A 19,351-nucleotide genomic window follows, 5' to 3' on the forward strand; every position below is an offset into this window, starting at 1 on the left:
GCAAAGAAAGAGAACAAGCCAGCATTTGTTGTTCCTAGGAAGCTTTACTTTTTTTTTACAAGGCTGTACATGTCTAGAAGTTTCTTCACCCCCTGCTTATTTCAAAAAGAGCAGAGGGGATGAAATCCCCCGGGTTCACGTGGGTCCACCAGACTTCGAGAGCTGCCTCTTTTTGTGCAGTCAATAAATAGTGCAAAGAACACAATTGAAAGAATCCAAAGGCTCGTCCGACAAACTGGAACCAAAAGACGTTCGTGGCCAAGCAACCAGAAAGCGAAGAAGCACTGATAAAACTGGGACAAATGTACATTAACGCGGCCAATGAGTGTTTAAAAATCACAGTCCCTGTAGCCTTTTGTCCTCATCACTCACCCCACCGTTGCCCGTTCTGCACCATCCAAGTCTTTTTGGGGTATCCGAATCCTGCCCACATGCTTTCTGCAAGTCGCGCCAAGGGCATATTCTTGCACAAAACCCGAGGAGGCACATATGACTTCCGCTCCGCTCCTGCAAGATTTCTCGCACATAGGAAGGGTAAAGATCTAAGACCCGTACGTTTCCGCAGTAAGACTTCAGATTGCAGCACCACTACTCAAAGGCTACTAACGGGCCTCGAAAATTGAATGCACCAAATGTTCCTTTCGGGAAAAGAGGAAACAAGCAAGGTGTTGGGTCGATGCACTAGTACGGGTCAACGAAATGGTTGGGGGTTGTCAACCTGCTCTTCTAGTCCGTTTCCTCTGCCATGGCACACACTTGGTGCACACACACACCTCAGGACGCCTGGATGCGAGGAAAAAAGATTGCAACCGCTCTTTCGATGCGCCGGACCACTCTTGGGGACCCCTCTCTCGAAAACCGTGCCTCCCGCCGGAGGTCGGCGTCCACGCCCCAAGGCCGACGTGTCCTCCGCAAGAAGGCTGCACTCGCGACTTGCCGCCCCGACGCACGTCGATGGGTCGTTCGATTGAAGGCAGGCGCACGGCCGCAAGTGCAAGTTCGCCCCTGCGACGAAACCGGTGGCAACTCGGCCGCAGGTGCTGCCCTCAGCCGACCCAGTCGTCCCAGATGACGTGGAACACGACGAAGGAGAACGTGTAGACGGCAAAGTCCACGGCCACGTCGGTGAGTAGCTGGAGGCAGGCTGTGACGCGCGACGTCGTCTTGGGGGCTATCCCGCACAGCATCAGGGCTGCCGTCAGCAGGGACAGCGGGGAGCAGAGCAGTGCCGCAGGGCCGCGCTGAGGCGTGCTTGCCTGTGAGCAGTAAGGAAGGAGGGGGCTTGAGGGCACTGGACGTGATACTGGGTTCCCCAAAGTATGGTTGCTAAATGACGCCCGAGGCTGGTTCACACACTTGCATACGAGCGTATTCAAGTGCATCACCTGGAGTACAACTGGCAACTGTCGCAAATAGGAAATGCACTCACCGAAGCCTCGGATGTAGCATTGGGAAGCTTAGGCAATTTCGCCTTGCTCTGTCGCGGAGAGCTTTTAACGTTTCTAAAAGACGGAAAACCGTTCCCCGCGATTTCGGTAGACCGGCAACGATGCTCATGGGTACCGAGACGCCGGAAGCATCGTCGCTGCTGAGCATAGCGTGTGCGATGGGCTCTACCCCTTCACGCCCAATGTGTGCACAAATATGTGCCTGTGAACTAACAAACAAAATGGCTGGTTCACAGATTTTGCTTTTAAGTGTGGTCGATTTTGCAGCCACTGTGTGTATCCGCTATTGAGGAGAGAACACACTGGCGCCATTTGTTGGGTAGTCTTGGAATGTTTCCAATCTGTGTATGTTTCCTGCATCATTCAATTTCAACGTTAAAAGAGATAGTGCGCCGCTGCCTCGATGGGTGCTTTGTGATTCCCGGTAGGAACTAGGTTGTGATGTGAATGTGCCTTTTGTAAAATTTCACTGTGCACGGTTAAGGGGAGATGCTGCTCTTTAGGAAAAAAAATACCAAACACACTTTTCAAATTTTTTTTTTTTTTTTTACTGCCATGTAATTTTTATTTCGTCCTTAAGTATTTTCGAGAAAATAAATTTTTTTGTCTTAAAATATTGATGTGAAAACACATTAAAATAGGTCTATGCATTTCTTTTTACCAATTTTTCAGAATAAGCTACTATTTACACACTACTACTTTATGGAAGCCATATCTCCACTTGCACATATCATATCTTCAATATTTTTTTTATCTCTGGTAGGTGCATCTGCAAGCTATTTCAAGTGTTAAATATGGCATCAGTTTTTTTAGATGGCTTTTGTACATCTTGCCATCAATAATTTAGAAGCTGTTTAAAAAGATAAAACCTATAAATCACCTTAAACCTTTCATTTATACCTTGTTGAATTCCATAGACCTTTTTGTCAACAGAGATAGGCTAATTTTACAATTTCAGTATTTCAATTTGTCTCAATCCTTCTGATAATTTTGGAAAATAACTTTCAATATTAACAAAACTGTTTAGGCTATGTCAAAGCCAAGTACATATTTGTAGTCAACATGCTAAGACAAATGAGCTATGTAAATTTCAATTGAATGGGATCACAAGTTACATAAAAAAAAGCTCTACAAGCAGTGTTGCCCCTTAGATGGGTAAGGAGAAAAAATAAACGCAAAAAAAAAGGAACCCTTTCACTGCCACCCCCTGCTATTCCCAAGTACTCCTATACTTATTTTGCATTTTGAGCTCACTCCTGCCACTTCCAAAACAACTCGTGTAAAATTAAAAAAAAAAAGTATTTTTTGCTTAGAAAGCAATGGCTGTAGCACGGTCACGCAATGCGGGTGGAAATGAAGTCATAGGAACAATCTACTAAAACTCTCTATTGAATGCAACCACACCACACCCTTGCTAAATTACTGGCACAAAATAACCTCTAAAAAAAAAAAAAAGAAAAAAAAAAAAAGAAAAACAGTGAAAGGGGCAAAAGTAGTGATGGGACAAGTCTTTATCCGAATCTGAAGATTTGGAAAAGTTTGCAAACATTTGGAGCGTTGCCATGGTTGCCACATCACGCTGATGAGTGTTTCAACTTTTTGTGATATTATATTCACTAAATTCCACAAAGTGCACACAATAATAGAGAGTTTTAGTAGATCGCGTTTTCAGGCCACGCTAACCATAGCGGTAGCTCGCGCTGCCACTTCGATGCATGCTCTGAAGCGCGCGCTCGTAGCGGTAGCAGGCCTTTGAAAACTATCTACTAAAACTCCCTATTGTTGTAATATTATAATATCATAGTAATAAATAAAATGTTCCTCTTTTTTTATATGATTTTGGATGTTTGTCGAGAACGGTAACCAGACATCGCGGGAAAATTGGGTTCGGTTCCGGATTACTGTTGATTGATTGATTGATTGATTAGGGGCTTTCTGGCGCAACAGCGACGTGGCCATACTGCGCCAAACTTAAATATTTATGCAAAGCAAAGGGTGTTATTTAATGTAGAAGTAAAAAGTCAGATACTCTGACAGAAGACAAAATGCTGAGAAGAACCTAATTACCTGTGGTGATCACATACTATAGAAAGTGCATGTTGGAAAAGCTAGAACTTATGCAAAAAACCTGTTTTCTCAAGGAACATAACAACACGTTCAAAAGGAATAATCGGCTGCTCGCTAAGCACTAGTGCAGGATGAAATGGAATACAATACATTGCGAATTCCGGAAAACAGGAGCGTCTTTCTTGTGCAAGGGCAGAGCAGAGACCAAGAATATGCCAGACCGTCACGATCTCACCACAGTGTTCGCAAAAAGGTGGATCTGCCCCATGCAACAGGTAAGCATGGGTGGCATAAGAATGACCAAGCCTCAAGCGACACAGCAATATCTCACGAGACCGGGTTTTATGGGAAGAGCTCTCCCATATCCCTAAAACAGGCTTGATGGAGTGCAGCTTATTGTCATGCTGTTGATTCCATTCTGTTTGCCATTTTAGGAAAATTGCTGCCCTAAAAATAGGTTTCAGGTCTTGATGTGGTAGCTGCAGACGTGTTTCCGGCAAGTTTTTGGAAGAGGCCGCAAGCCTGTCAGCCTTCTCATTGCCACTGAGCCCAACGTGGCTGGGTACCCAGCAAAATATGATGTCATGCCCCTTTTGTAGGCCCTTATTTATTTTTGCACGCACAAGCTGGACGAGATTATGCTTTGAATCCTTTACAGAGCTGATTGCAGTTATAACACTTTGAGAATCAACAAACACGACTGCCTTCATTGTATGGCTTTCTATAATATAGTCCACTGTTGTTAATACACTTTGAAGTTCTGCAGTGAATATACTAGCAACACTGTTTAACCGCTGAACGCTCGTAAATGATTCAGAGTACACAGCAGATCCAACAAAAGAGGGGGTCTTTGCCCCGTCGGTATAAAACTGTGAATAATCTCTGTATTTTTTTAGTACCTCATGAAACTCCCGCTGGAGGATTATTGAAGAAATGTTGTGTTTGTTGAACCTGGTGAAACACCAATCACAGCTGATTGGCAGCAGGTCCCAAGGCGCAACAGTGTCGGTCCTTTTGAGTAAGCTTATGTCATTCAGTTCGAGACAAAGAGATTGACGGATGTCCTTAAGACGAAGACTGAGCGGCCGTACAATACTAGGCTTATTTTGAAAAATAAGGGAAGAACTAGAGTCATGCACACAGCGGTATGTTGGATGGTCAGGGTCGGACAGGACTTTGTAGGTGTAAATCAAGCTAATGTATTGCCGTCTTTTTTCCAGCGACATCTGATTTGTCTCTACATATAAACTGAGGACTGGTGATGTCCGAAAAGCCCCTGTGGCAAGTCAAAGGCCAAGGTGGTGAACAGGATCCAACATCTTGAGTGCCGATGACCTTGCCGATCCGTAAACTACTGCTCCATAATCAAGGTGGGACCTGACGAGGGAGTTATACAGGTGCAGCAGACACTTCCTGTCAGATCCCCATGACCTGTGTGACAAGACTTTAAGGATATTAGCGGCCCTTAGGCATTTAAGTTTTAGCTGTTTCAAATGTGAAATAAAATTTAGCTTCCTATCAAAAATGAGTCCTAAGAACTTGTGCTCATTTCGGATACTTATGGGAGTTCTATTGATTTCTAATGATGGATCCAGCGTTATTCCACGTTTTAGAGAGAATGGTACGCACACAGTCTTCTCAGGTGAGAACCGAAAACCACTTTCGTCGGCCCACTTACTCATTTTATTTATTGCGAGCTGCAGCTGGCGTTCACAGCTAGAGAGATTGCAAGAAGAAACCGATATTTGAACGTCATCAACGTACAAGGAGTAAGACACAGTGCGTGGTATTACCTTCGAAAGAGAGTTGATCTTCACAGCAAATAATGTAACGCTCAAGACCCCCCCTTGTGGCACCCCATTCTCCTGAATAAAAAGGTCTGAATATGTGGCACCTAGTCTAACTTTGAATGTTCGGCCAGACAGAAAGCTTTTTATAACACAAAGCATGCGACCACGTAAACCACATGCGAACAGGTCCCTAAGTATTCCATACCGCCATGCCGTGTCGTACGCCTTCTCCAAGTCAAAGAAGACTGACACGCAGTGCTGCCTGTTTACAAAAGCGTTACGTATAGTCGTTTCCAGGCGCACTAGGTGGTCAACAGTTGACCGCCCTCCACGAAAACCACACTGGTTCCGATCGAAGAAACCTTGCATTTCAAGAAAATACACCAGTCTCCTATTAATCATCCGCTCAAATATTTTGCCAAGACTGCTCGTAAGTGCAATAGGGCGGTAGCTGGATGGAACTGACCGAGTCTTTACCAGGTTTCAACAGTGGGATAACATGGGCCTGCTTCCAGGCTTGGGGAAAGCATGCTTGCGTCCACAAATGATTAAAAAACCAGAGCAAAGTTTCCAGAGATTTTGGGGCCAGCTGACGAATCATCTCGTAATGAATCCTGTCAGGGCCAGGGGCCGACTGCCTCTTCAGACTAAGAGCCAACCTAAGTTCGTGCATTGTAAAAGGCTTGTTGTATCCGGCAGTATTTCCTCCAGACATACTAATACGATGGCATTCTGCACGAGACTTAAATTGTCTAAATTCTGCCCGGTAGTTATCGGAGCTAGAAGCATTGTGGAACTGCTCTCCAAGGACATTAGCCACATCTCTAAGCGAGATTGTAGGAGAATGGAAAAGAGGAATCACAAAAGCATGATAATCACCCTTGATTTTGCGGTATCGATCCCACACTTCCTTGGACGAGACAAAACTGTTGACAGAAGAGACATATTTCATCCAAGTTCCTCGTTTAGCTCGTTTCCTCGTCCATCGAGCTTTTGCTTTTCTCCTTTTGAACTCAATTCTATTGAGAGGAGTAGGGTACCGTCTGAACGTATCCCAGGCTTTATGCTGTTCTTTTCTTGTAGATGCAGTCTTTGTTCCACCATGGCTTACACCTCTTCGGCATATTTTCAGAAGTCTGCGGAATAGCCTCAAAAGCTGCACTTAGAATATGTTCGGTGACATATAATGTGGCATCCTCTGGAGACAAACTTGCCAGGAGTGAGGCATTCAGCGTTGCCTTTAATTTAAAAAGCCCCCAATCTGCCTTTTCTAACTTCCATCTAGGAACGCGCTTTAAAATGGTAGGAAGTGCGACATTGCTTTTTAAAATGACCGGAAAGTGGTCGCTCCCAAAAGGGTTCTTTAAAACGTTCCAAGAAAAACAAGGAAACAATGAGGGTGACGAAATAGACAGGTCGATGGATGTGAAAGAGTTATGAGGTGCACTGTAAAATGTTGGTTCTTTGTTATTTAAAAGACACAAACCTGAAGACAGTAAAAGACGCTCTATGATCTTGCCACGAGAATCAAGTCGGTCACTGCCCCACATAGGATTGTGAGCATTAAAATCGCCTAGAATTAAAAAGGGTTCTGGCAGTTGATCAATAAGACCTTCGAGTTCATAAATATGAAGTGGAACTTGTGGGGGAAGATATAATGACACAATGGTAATGAGCCAGTCAACTAAAACACGGGTTGCCACAGCTTCAAGTGGTGTACGAAGAGGGACCTCAGCACATGCTACTCCTCTCCGCACAACCACAGCAACACCACCAGAAGAATGGGCTGACAAACGATCTTTCCTAAAAACACGGTGACGGCGTAAAATATCAGTGTGAGTGTTCTTCAGATGGGTTTCCTGCAAACAGACAGCAATAGGCTGCAGCTCGTCCAGAAAATAATGAACGTCATCTATGTTTTGTAGTAGACCCCGGCAGTTCCACTGCAGGAAGCCAACATGACCCATTTGTTTGCTTGCTTAAGATGTAGTTAAAATGTGGGGTTCGTAGCTGTGACCAAATGGACAAAGGTTAGCTTGGGTTAATTGGGGCAGTGACACGTGGAGGTTTTTTCTTCTGACCCCCTTTTTCAGGGGCAGATTTTGTGCCTCCCTTGGCAGGTGGAGGTGGTTCTGTCAGATCGACAGATACCTCCATGGCCACCTCCTCCCGCTGGGAAGTGGAAGGAGTGGGTTCCTCACTGCTGTGAGAGGGAGTGGTGTCTAGCACCACTCGAGGCTTCGGGCCAAGACGATGAGGCATCGTCCTGGCACGTAGAAGTTTTGGCGGGGCCGCTGGGGTCTGGGAACCCACAGGAGCCTCGCTGGGGGTTAGGGGGCTGGTGGAGCACCCAAAGTCTCGAGGACTGTACTGAGTGCCCACCGATGCCTTGAGTGGCGGCGCAGCCCCCCTGGCTGCCGCCTCGGCATAAGTCCCTCCTTGGAGGAAGGAAAATCGTTTCCTTGCCTCAGGGTAAGTCAGGTTCTCTTTTATCTTTAAAGCTAAAATCTTCTTTTCTTCTTGGAACTTTGGACAGGCTCGGGAGTAGGTGGGGTGGGAACCAGAGCAGTTGATACACTTGAGAAGTGTACCTTCGCATGTGTCGGCTGGATGGTCTGTGCCTCCACATTTAGCACACATTGTTTTTCCACGGCAGGGTACCGAGCTGTGGCCAAATCTTTGGCACTTGAAGCATCGCCTTGGGTTAGGTATATAAGGGCGCACCTTGCAGTGGAGATAGCCTGCTTTAATGCTCTCAGGCAGTACGGTGGATGCAAAAGTGAGGACCAGGTGTTTTGAGGGTCTCTCCTGTCCATCCCTGCGTATTGAGATTCGTCGCACAGCGACCACTCCCTGCTCGGAAAGGCCCTCCAAGATTTTGTCCTCGCTAGATTCTAGAAGGTCCTCCTCTGAAATGACGCCCTGGCAGCTGTTCAAGGTGCGATGTGGAGTGACAGATACTTTATAATCCGAGATCTTGTTTAAATCTAAGAGAACCACACTCTGAACTCCGTTTTGTACTTCAACAAGCAGGTCACCAGATGCTAACTTCTTTGCTTTAAAGTTTTGACCAATTAAGTTTTCTAGAGTCTTTGAAATAAGAAAGGGTGAAAGCTTGGCAAGTGGTTTTCCATTTTGTTCCGAATGCATTACCAGAAAGCGGCCGAAGCTATTCTGGGCTGTAGCTGATGAGTCTTTGGTAACTACTTCGGTCCGGACCCTTTTCAAGGTCCGATCGGGGGAGGTTTTTTGCTTAGAACCCATATGAAGGGCAAAAACTTCGGCATCCGTAGCGCACCACCCACCGCGGAGTCAAACAAGGGGATAGGTAACATCTCATAACAGGTCTGGCTTGTCTGAGTATGCTACTCTACCAGTGCTACTAGGAAGCTATAACCAAGTGTGGATCAAGAGAGAGTTCTGTCGCCACCCAAGGTTAGCCCTTACCGCCAAAGAAGGTGAAAACGAAGAATATGAGAAAGGAGGAAAGAGAAAGAAAAGAGGGGATAGTAGAAGAAATGGCGACTGACTGCATCATCCTGGTCGGGCCAAGCCAGGACACCCGTCTACAGGAAGCAGGGGCCAAAGTGGTGTGTTGCCTCGCCCGGGGGGCCCCGAAGGGTCCAAACCTACCCCGGGCTCAGCTCAACCACCAGGATGCCCTTTTCCCTGGACACGGGCTCGCCACGCACAGCCAGACGTGGGTGGGTCTTAGCCACTTTTTACTCAGGGTCTGTGGTGTCGCCAAAGTGGCTGGGGTCCGTGGTGACGCTACTCACCAAGCACCTAGCACCTAAGGTGCAGGCGCCCCCTGCGGAGCTCGGGGTCCGTGGAGACGCCACTCTCCAAACACCTGCTTTCACAGGTGCCCCCTGCGGGGGTTCCGGATTACGATGAAAATAGACATGCATGGTGCACGTGGAAATACAAGTGCATGTTTTCATCGCCGCAAGAGATTGATGCCATAAGTGCTGTTCGGTACAGACACATTTGGTGCCCATAATTACGGTCATAATGGCACACACCACACAAGTGAGTATGTTCGATTCAATTATCTTCAACGTGTCTCCATTGAGGTTTTGTTATCGGAACACGGGAAACAAACTGACACTCCTTGCGCCATACTATTAGGCTCCTGTACTGCATTTGTGCCTGTCTTGTTAATAATATCCAATTTAGTTAGTGTTTGTTTCCAAACAATAAAGTGGCATTGGACACCCATGTTTTTTTTTTTCCATCAAATAAAGTTCATGTATACAAAACTTGCTGCCGAGAACGGAGAAACGACAGTGAGACGTTTTTCTTCGCCACCGGTGCCGGCACGCGGTCGAAATTGTGACGAGCAACATTCATCTCGCTCTCACGCCTTACAGGTACAGACATATAAGCAGCTCTAGAAAAGGAGACAAATCATTTCTATGCCTGAATATACTTATTGTGCGTTGCGCCACATTATGTAAAATGCAGCATTTCGCTGCATTTTACCGATTACCGCGGAACCGCACAGAAACCGAAATGCATTGGTTAGGCCTACGTCAACCACACCGATCTGCTCAGCTGGACCTGGGCACATGCCAGGGTTTAGAATGACAGTACAGTACATACCATACGTTGAAATAAACAAGATGAAATCTGGTTATATGCAATAACAGTGCCTAAAAAAAAAAAAAAAAACTGATCGCATTTGCGAGAGGTTATGGACTTGCGTCTCTCGTCTCAATAAATTGTGTTTTCGGACTATGGTGGCTTGGACATCATTGCCCAACCTGTTCTTCCGCCGTCGCGATGTGTCACTAAGAAGCGCAGAAAGTACTCAACTATGACGCTAAAAAGGAGGGCTTCGATTCTCAAGCAAACAGAAAGTTGTTGAACGCAAACAGAGACGTAACCAAAAATAAGCCACATATGCATAACCTGAAGCAAGGCACTTTTTACGGCTTTTTTAAGCCCGCTTAGACGTAATAAGGGCAAGTTTCTTAATATGCTGATTTTTTGGACTGCTCTATTATTCGGACGTTTTTTCCATCCCTGCGAAGTTAGAAAAACGGCGACTGTAAATGCAAAATTTTATTTTATTTTGAATAAAGAAAAAAAAAAAAAACAAGCACAAATAATGAACACAGGTTGTTAAACATCACTGCCTAACACATACACTTGCATAATAGCCACAGTTAAATTATGAAGACTTTACTGCTATGCAAATATTAAGAATCACAACATTTCCTTTTTTTATTTTTAATACATTAGGCACACGGCTGCACTGCACCGAAGCGAGTCGCAAGATCGCTGTGTCAGCTCCGCGGGTGTTGCTTCTCTGCAGTGCACCGGTGCTCATGGAGAAGTGCATTCAAGGGGGCTAACCCACGGCGATCAACACTTTGAAAAGTATGAACATTGCAGTTTGTTTTGAAGCAAATATCAAATAGCGTATTGTTTGAAACTACTACTATTCGAAAATTTGAATATTCGCGCAACCCTACTTTTTGCGCATTGTACTGAGGCATCCGAAAAAGAAAGAACAAGTGTATGTACTTTGTTCATTTTCCGTGGCATCGCCAACAATGCCACGTGCCAGACACCTTGTTTCCTTTTCGAGGACAGCTCCCCTTTGGCGCAAACACAGAACAAATGCAGCTTTTGGAGCACCATGTAGCAGGTTATTCTGGTGCAGTTTGGCACAAATGGTGCAGCAGTTCTGCCACTGAGCTATGCTAAAGTAGGGGATAGCGCATCGTCTTACAGGGCAAGAGGTCGGTGGTTAGCTTCCCGATGAGGGACACAGTGTTTTGTTAAAACAACTGGCCATTTTATTATATTTTTGTTGCAACAACTTGCAACGCTCTTGACTTAGAAAGTAGTCAAGGGCTGCTTCCGGAGTCAAGAGCGTAAAAAATTCTCGCGACAAAAATATGATAAAATGGCCACATTCCGTGTTAAAGCTGTTATTTTTTAGCGGACTCACAAGTACTTTCGTAAAAAGTGAAATGGCACAATGGGGGTTATTGTGGCACTTGTTTTAATAAAACAAAGGTAGTGGACGAAAGCCAGATTGCTTAGTTCCGCAAGAAAGCGGTTCAAAAGGTAAACCAGTCGTAGCAAAAAAGGTCGAGAAACGAATTTTTGCGGCCCACTCAATTGACGGCGGAACAAAATAAATCCTTCTGTAGAAGGATTTATTTTCAAAACAAGAACAAAATAAATCCTTCTGTTCTTGCTCGAGAATTAGTGAACTGTAGCTGTTAAGAAATGCTGCTCAAACTAACAAATTGCCCTGAATTTCAATTACAACAATAACAGTTGTTTCTTCAACCAGAAAGTAAGACTATTTAATCAACCAAAGAGCTGAAAAACAACAGCACACCGACCTTCAGTAAATTGTTACTGATTAAGACAAAAGAAATTCAGAGGCTTACCTTTGTCAGGGATGTTGGGTAGCTATAAATGGCTGCTTCGAGAAGGCAGAAAGGCAGTAGTATTGTCTGCAAGTAAACCAGTAGGTAGTAAGTGCCACCATGATAACAAAGTGCCTAGCATAGTCACATTTAGCACACATTTTTAGACTTTCCCTTGAATGGATTCGTTAATACGCCGAAACTTTTTCAAGGACCCAGAAACTAAGAAGTTTAGCATTTCAGGAGCAACATTGTCACAAAGGATAGTTGAGTGCACAACACCAAAAAGGGAGACTATTTTTGCAAAGGTCACAATGCAATGATGCGCTGTTTTGCACTCCCAATTTTGCAGTTTTCGCTAGGCAGTCCAACTTTAGAATATGTAACTACCATTGGCCTCTGCCCCTGCCTCCAAGGGCACGAGTCCGCCGAAAAAGCCAAATTGCCAATCATAGGTTCGTATAACATTTTTGCTTCTCAATCCTTCAAAGTCCTTCTCAATGAGACACAGAAAAATTACCCGGCAACGCTTGAAAGTATTTACCCGAACAAAGCTAAAGCAACGAGACTAAGCATAATAATTCTAACAGGCTCAACAGAAGCCCTCCAACTCAAAATGTCACATTCAGCTATGAAACGTTTTCAAGTTCTTTCTAGCAGCCTCAACCACCTTCATGTTTTGTTTGGACTTCGCGTCCAGCTATAATAGTTAAAACTGAAGGGCCTTCGAGGGTTGCCCAGAAGTATGAGAGTTTGCGAAGCCGTAGAAAATGGTGATTTTGGAAATTTAAAATGGGATTTCAAGAACCTACTAAACATGGCCAGAGGAAAGCACCACATAGCCCAGGCTGCCTCCCACCACAGTACAACCTCTCTTTAGTAGACCAGTATGGCGATGAAAGGTTAGTGTGCTTGTACTATTGCAACTCACTATGGGCACTTGAGATACCAATTTAGTCACACTACTAAGGTAGTGAAGGATTTTTCCCGAAAAAACCTATGTTACCTGAGAGAAATTCTACTGCGCATAGACCAACACTGTTAGCATGAACGTGAAACTGCCAATTCCTCTTTTTTCTTTTTTAGAATCTAAAGGTTGTCGTCGTAACTATACTACCCAGTGTGGTAAAAAGTGCTCTTTTGGGGCACTAACCTAAGTGTTAAATCTATGCTCGTGTCTCTGACTGGCGAGTTTACCGTATCCTTATTTGTAATCTGTCGATATCTGCAAGGGGGCGTCGTACATGCGTCACGCCGTTGCCCACGGCAATCCTGAACGGCATTGGAACGGACACTCGTTCTGTGGCCAGACGATCAACGGAAGCTACAGCAAACGCAAGAAATGGGACACTGCAAGCACGGCGACCTCCACGTCCACTCGCCTCACTCGCCAGCAGCTCCACAATCAGTCGCCAGCATTGTGACCACCGACAGCTCGACACACTCACTTCTTGTACGTAGTCTGTTCCCACTTCGGGGCCGCTTCCTACGGTATGGGACGTCAAACACACCGGCAGAAGACACATTTTGGGCACCATAGCAAAATTCAATACCTGCCAATACGCTCAAAGTCAAACTTGAAGGATTTACACGCCAAACCAACGAAGGTCGTCCGGCACACTGGGGCAAAGGACCAAAGATTAATTTCGACCACCCGCGGATTGCTCGACGCGCAATTAAAGTCTCGGCCTTCTCCGCAACAAGCCTTAGCCCGACTGCGGGCACCTCAACCGGGATTCAAACCTGCCACTCTGGGTTCAATAGGCCGGCGTTTTGCCTCGAAGCCGTCAATACCCTTTCGAAATAATATATCGCATTCGCGTTGACGGCACTGTGTGGCGGTCGACGAGACGCTGCGTCCAAAGAAAAAAGTATCGGCCCTGCCCGCCGTGCTCACCTGCAGGCCGGACCAGGCGGTCCCGAGGGCCAGCCAGAGCCGAACGCAGGTGGCCATGAGGCCGAGCAGCCAGGCACGCACCAGGCTCGGCCCGCACGAACCCAGACAGTCCAGAAGGAAGGCCAGGGGGCCGCCGTCCTCACGCGAGTCCTGCTTGCAACGCGAGTACGACCGGGACTCGGTGTCTGACACCTTCTTGGGGAACGAGTAGGAGGCAGGGCGCTGCTGGGGCGCCGACGAGATCAGCCGGGGCATCCCGTTGGCCGTCTCATCCAGGGAACGCGTCCGAGACTCCCCCAACAGCGACGTGCGGGGCGGGGTGCCGGATGCCAAAGACTCTGGGAGCGTCTCACCTCTCCACAGGTCCGTCGGACTGGCCTGTAACAAGACGAGTGCCTCGTTATAGTCACAGATGGAATGAGAATGTAAGTGTGCGTCTTCCGAACGTCTAGCCTCCATCACATGCAGCCAAGGCTCGCCGTGATTTGGCTGCGTGTAATCAGATTCTGCGTGTGATAGGAGGTGACTGATTCTGAACAGATGTGTCCGGGAACTGCCTCAATCGTTCCTTCATATTTCCATAAATAAAAATGGCAATTTCAGTCGTATTGCCTGAGCTGCTCGGGCAAGAGGCTCCGTCATGGGTACAGGGCATATCTGTACGTGGGCACTATACTTCGTTTCAGCTTCCGTCCGAGAGCAGCCAAAGCTATGTGTGGCCGGAGCCAGTCACACGCCGGCAATAGGTCATGCGATCTCGCCTGCACTTTTGTATCACTCCGCTGTGCCGCAGGTCGTTCGCACCACCCATGGTCGCCAAGTTTGTCGTCCGCTACAGGTTTGAAAAGTGCCCTTTCACGTTCTGAAATTTAGTCACAGGGGATGTCAGTACGTAGGCTGGCCGCTGGCGTCTGTGTCCGAGCTTTTCACCTGTTCGGCATAGTTTCAAGATGTAAGTGCACTTTGCAAGGTGCCCGATGACCCGGCCGTGATTAAAATGGAATTAATGCAAAGGTGCAATGTTTTCTTGTATTGTCTGGATATACCAGGGCTCGAGGCACAATCCTTTTCACCAGCTTCTCGGTGTTCAATGTGATCGACAGGCAAAGGGGTGCCCTGATTTCAACGCGTATCAGTGAACTGTAGTGGCCCGGACGCTTTTCGTGTTTAGACCGCACTCGCGGTACTACGCGGCCGGAGTCTCCAGCCGAATTTGAAAGCAGACATTCATCACGACCTCTCACGCCTGACGCCCAAACGTTTTTTTGCGAAAGGACGTTTTGAAGCAACTCAGTGAGGAAACCAGCGAAGCGCATGATTTGGCCATTACGGGAACGAAATCACACAGAAAAACCAAGCGCAGCAGCCGTGCTGCCAGCGGATGTGCATGTTTTCACCAAACCACATGCATTTACATACATTAATAAAAACATAAACTTCAGGTATTGTATTCCCTTAGTTGCAAATCCTTCTCAGCAGTACACATCTTGAATATTGTGCAATGTTTATGCACAAAACAGTTATTTTAGAAAAATTACTTTTTCAAACTACTTTGTGGTGCGTAGGAATGCTCTTCTCAAAGTTGCAAACCGTCCCTCAGCCTTTGGATGCGCTCGGACGGAAGCTGAAACAAGGTAGTGTAAGCTGTGGGCAAAGCAACTTATTGTTCGACGACGATAACCGTTGGCCCTTACTGGTGTTAAGTGAATGTGAGGGAAGTGTTTACCCACTGCTAAAGCTACTTCCAATACTTCTGAGCATAGGCTTGCTAACAGCTCCCAGTTGATGCATTTCAACAAACACACTTGTCATTCTCCACAGACAATACAGTAGGCTCACAATAATCCAAACTCGGATATTTTGTACTTCCGGTTAGTTCAAACAGACATGAAAAATTTTGGTTGTCCCGCTATGTTTTTAATGTATTAATAAGCCACTTAATGTGAACGGTGTTTTCGCTTAATTCATACTTTTTTGTTCTCGTGGCCCAGTTGAGTATGCTCCTTTCCGATGACCGGTGCACCGCAAAGAAGCAATACACACGGAGCTTGCTTTCGCAAGTGTTGCTTCTCCGCGGTGCACCGGTGCTCGGAAAGAAGAGCACTCAACGGGGCTCAAGCGGGCAAACATTAGCGGAAAACAGCATTCACATTATGTGCTTCAAGACTAGCAATGATGACCAAGACGACATAGAGGACGAGGAACAGCTCACTGACATCATGCTTTCTGGCCTTGAAGCACATAATCTGAACACCGAGCTGGCAGTATATGCTAGTCTTGACGACGATGTGTGTGTTTGTCGCGATGACTCATTAGAGGACATAGTGCAGGAAGTAATGCCAGCACAGTGCAGCAGTGAGAGTGAAGATGACAATGAAGAAAGGGATGACCCACTATCAACTGTCACACCCACAGAGGTCTTTGAGCACATCGCTCAGCTTCGGAAGTTTTTGTCTGCAAAGGAAGAGTCCCGTAAAGAGTGACTTGCATTGGCTGTTATTCAAAATTTTGTTTTGAGATCTTATGTGCTGACGGAACAGTCCACAATCGCCAACTTTTTTGCCGAATGAATAAACTTAATGTCACAGTTCTTTCACCAATGTGTTATGCCTGTGCTTGCTTATAATTAGGCCTATGTAGAGGAAACTGGCAAAATTCTATGTGTAGCTATCCATGTAACAAATCATAATGTTGTCTAGTATCATATTTAGATAAATTTTTTATAATTCAAACTTCTGATAATTTAAACTAAAATCTGTGAGTTCCTGGAAATTGAGTTAATGAGAGTCTACTCTATGTCGCAGTACCCACACCTTGGATGACGTAAGTAGAGCCACTAACACGGTGTGAAGTAGCGTGCACGATACATCACTGTGTCTTTTTCTGACCAACATTTGAGTACAGCACTAGTGCAAAGTAAAAGCTTGAGCCTTACTTCTCACTCAGAAGTGTCAATCTAACGAAAACATAATTCGAACCAATGCTCGAACCAATGCCTGCGACATTTGTGCCCTTCACCCTTTACGAGAGGGGGCCAAATGACGAGAGCATCAAACTTTGCATGTGACAGAAAATCAAAAGTTCCCCCGATACTTTGGTAATTCAGCTGACGACATACATGGTTTGCACACATATGTACTTCTCATACTTAATGTACAACGCTATCCAACCTAGCATGTGTCCCAATCTAGCGCTTCATTTGTACATGCACTTGTGCAAATGTAGGGTGACCACCTCCCTGCTAACGAAATGCGGGACAGGCTGACCCGGAGGAAAGGGGGTGGGGGTGGGGGACGGGACGGGTTGTAGTTGTAAGAGAAGAACGGTATCACATTTCGACTGTGGCAACTGCAAAAAAGAACTTAGTGCACAGTTGAGCTGGTGGACGTTTACCATGATGCTTTTTAATCCGAGACGGACAGAAATTGCGAACCTTATGTTGTTGTTGACTGTTGCGAGTTTCTTTTTGCCTTGTGTAATCGTCTTCACTTAAAAAAAAAAAAAAGAAGAAAACTTTCTACAACATTTTTTTTTGCACTGCCGCAGCACGATTCATTACAATAATTTATTTACTTTTAACTTTTGGTGAGCAATTTTAATCTCGCAATATTTTGTCACCAAGGGAAGAGAGGCACACAGCGGAGCACGTCAGTCCTCCTACTATGGTGTACCATCGCGATTCACACGTTTACCAGCGACCTCCGCGCTTCCCCGTGCCCCATTTTTCGGCAAAGCCATGAGATCTGTGGTAAATTTTACGACAGTGTGAAATGTGGGACATTTTGAAGATTTTGATATTTCTTCCGGGACGCGGGACACAAGCCCTCAATGCGGGACAGACCCGCAAGTCGCGGGACGGGTGGTCACCCTATGCAAATGAGAAGCTAGATAAAGCCACACGCTCACGCCAGTTACTTTGTCGGCACAGTACACCCAGTACGACCCTTGCACCATTATCTCGTGCTCTTCTTGGTCGGCTGGAATCCCATATTTTTTGCCCTTGCTCGGCGCCACAACAATTCCACGTGCAAAAACACCAGTCAGTTCTTCCACCCGGATTTTCCCTTCAACGTTTGGTGGCCCAACTGCAGTCAACAAACCTCCAAGTCACGGCAAGACCACAACCATAGGTACGACCGATTGGCTTAAAAACAGGGAGGCCTTGTTACATGCTCAGATTTAAAAAAAGAAGCGACACTTGCCTCCCCAAAGGAATAAGACCGCCTGGACTGCTCCTCTGAGGCAGAGAATGTAGCCTCGAATGTAGAATGTAGCCCGGGAGACCGGGATGGCACCTCCTGCTGTTGAGACAGCCTTGGGCCTTGTGCCGATAAGGGTGGGGTCCCATCATCCTTTAGAAGCTCTGCAGAAACACACGGTCAAAAGCTTGTCACGAATAACTGTGGGCCATTAGGATTCATACGTAACATCATGACGCAAAGGTTACATCAGCCTCCATTAAAGTTGTTATAAAACAGTTTTCAAGAGAGTATACCCCGATTTATGTCCCTTGGGGTTCTGGTTTCCAGACTCTATTTCGCCAAGTTTCAGAAACACAAAATCGGTGTCATAATCTGTACTGGCGCGCAACACAAAGAAATAACTGCCTACACGTAAGAAAGCACCTGCATTTGCCTCTGCCGCTGCTTATCATTCGTTCCGCTAGCGCGCCCAGATATGCTAAACGCGCTCTCGTACCGTCTCGTGACGGCGAGTTCGAAAGGGCCGGTCGCTACGGCGCTCGATCCCGGCGTCATTGCCGCTCGTCAGCACATCCGCCCCGTGACTAACATGGCCCGCTCGAACGGCACGCACCGCGTGTCGCCGGACGATACTTTGCGTCGATGGCAAGCAATAACAAGCAAGAAATAATCGATACTTTTTTGTATACACGGTGTGTACACCGTTTCGTTGGCGTATCTCTAGGCAGAACCTCGTCGAACACGGGGCGAGGGGAACTATTCCAAACGCAAGAGTACAAAGAATACGACCGACTCGAATCAACCAGCGGGTGGTTTCATCGACCACGATTAGGTTTATATCGGAAACGATTCAAAAACCGCGACCGGCACGTCATTCTTCGCGAAAAGAAAGCTCGATTCGTTAGATGCACTCTCACGCTCGTTACGATTGAGCGCTTTCGAGGTGAGCACTTCTTGAAGATATTTGCTTCCATTTCGTGCCAGATGTACGAATCAATTCGCAAAACAGCCCAGATTTGTCATGTAACACACTATGTCGATGTGTACAACTCTCGTCCCGGCTTTAGGCTTACATCTGCGCCGAATGACAAAGAACCATCGCGAGGTAGACGTTCAAGAAAGGTATAAAGGGTTACCCGTGCTATCACGCCTCTCTTGTCCTACGATTTTCTTCCATCGGGCGTCAGAGTTTTCCAATATCTTCTTTTTCCGAATCTCTCGCCTGCGCGCAATCTGGTCAACGTCCTCCATTTTTCTTTCAGCGCTCGACGCGCCACCATCGGCACGCGACCACGCGACTTTTTCAAAGGAAACTTAAAAAAAAAAAAAAAAAAAGTTGTAGACATTTAAACAAATGTATTGGTGAAGTAGTGGATAATATGATTTATAAATTAATTAATTTAAATAATTTAAAAAAAGTTGTTTTAAGAGTGCGCTCGTTTTGCTTCACAAATTAAGCTTTAACATAAATATACTTACACTATGCGAGCGAAAAAGCATTTGTTGTCCAAGGTTTTGGAGTTTTTGCTTTCTTTCAGAATCAATTTGCTTACTG

General features: G+C 46.0%; 1 protein-coding gene across 1 annotated transcript; it reads right to left on the bottom strand.

Moving 5' to 3' along the window:
* Window positions 1-24: 24 nt before the first annotated feature.
* On the bottom strand, window positions 25-19,093 carry LOC115328993. The gene is made up of 5 exons (XM_029990467.3): window positions 18,933-19,093; window positions 17,797-17,957; window positions 13,595-13,972; window positions 11,719-11,784; window positions 25-1,256 (listed from the first exon to the last, which is right to left on the bottom strand). The coding sequence occupies exons 1-5, from the start codon at window positions 19,045-19,047 to the stop codon at window positions 1,047-1,049; spliced, it is 930 nt and encodes a 309-aa protein (XP_029846327.2). The 5' UTR covers window positions 19,048-19,093; the 3' UTR covers window positions 25-1,046.
* Between the last annotated feature and the right edge of the window lie 258 nt (window positions 19,094-19,351).

The sequence above is a fragment of the Ixodes scapularis genome, unplaced genomic scaffold (genome assembly GCF_016920785.2).
Source record: "Ixodes scapularis isolate PalLabHiFi unplaced genomic scaffold, ASM1692078v2 PGA_scaffold3__209_contigs__length_174095766, whole genome shotgun sequence".
NCBI classification, from domain to species: domain Eukaryota; kingdom Metazoa; phylum Arthropoda; class Arachnida; order Ixodida; family Ixodidae; genus Ixodes; species Ixodes scapularis.

Bases quoted from the DNA above. Each gene is read 5' to 3' on its own strand.
- LOC115328993 (XM_029990467.3), bottom strand. From the start codon at position 19,047: ATGGAGGACGTTGACCAGATTGCGCGCAGGCGAGAGATTCGGAAAAAG. The intron at 17,958-18,932 runs GTAACCCTTTAT...GTGTTTCTGCAG, and splicing joins AGAGAGGCGTGATAGCACGG to AGCTTCTAAAGGATGATGGG. The intron at 1,257-11,718 runs GTAAGCCTCTGA...TACTGCTCACAG, and splicing joins ACCCAACATCCCTGACAAAG to GCAAGCACGCCTCAGCGCGG.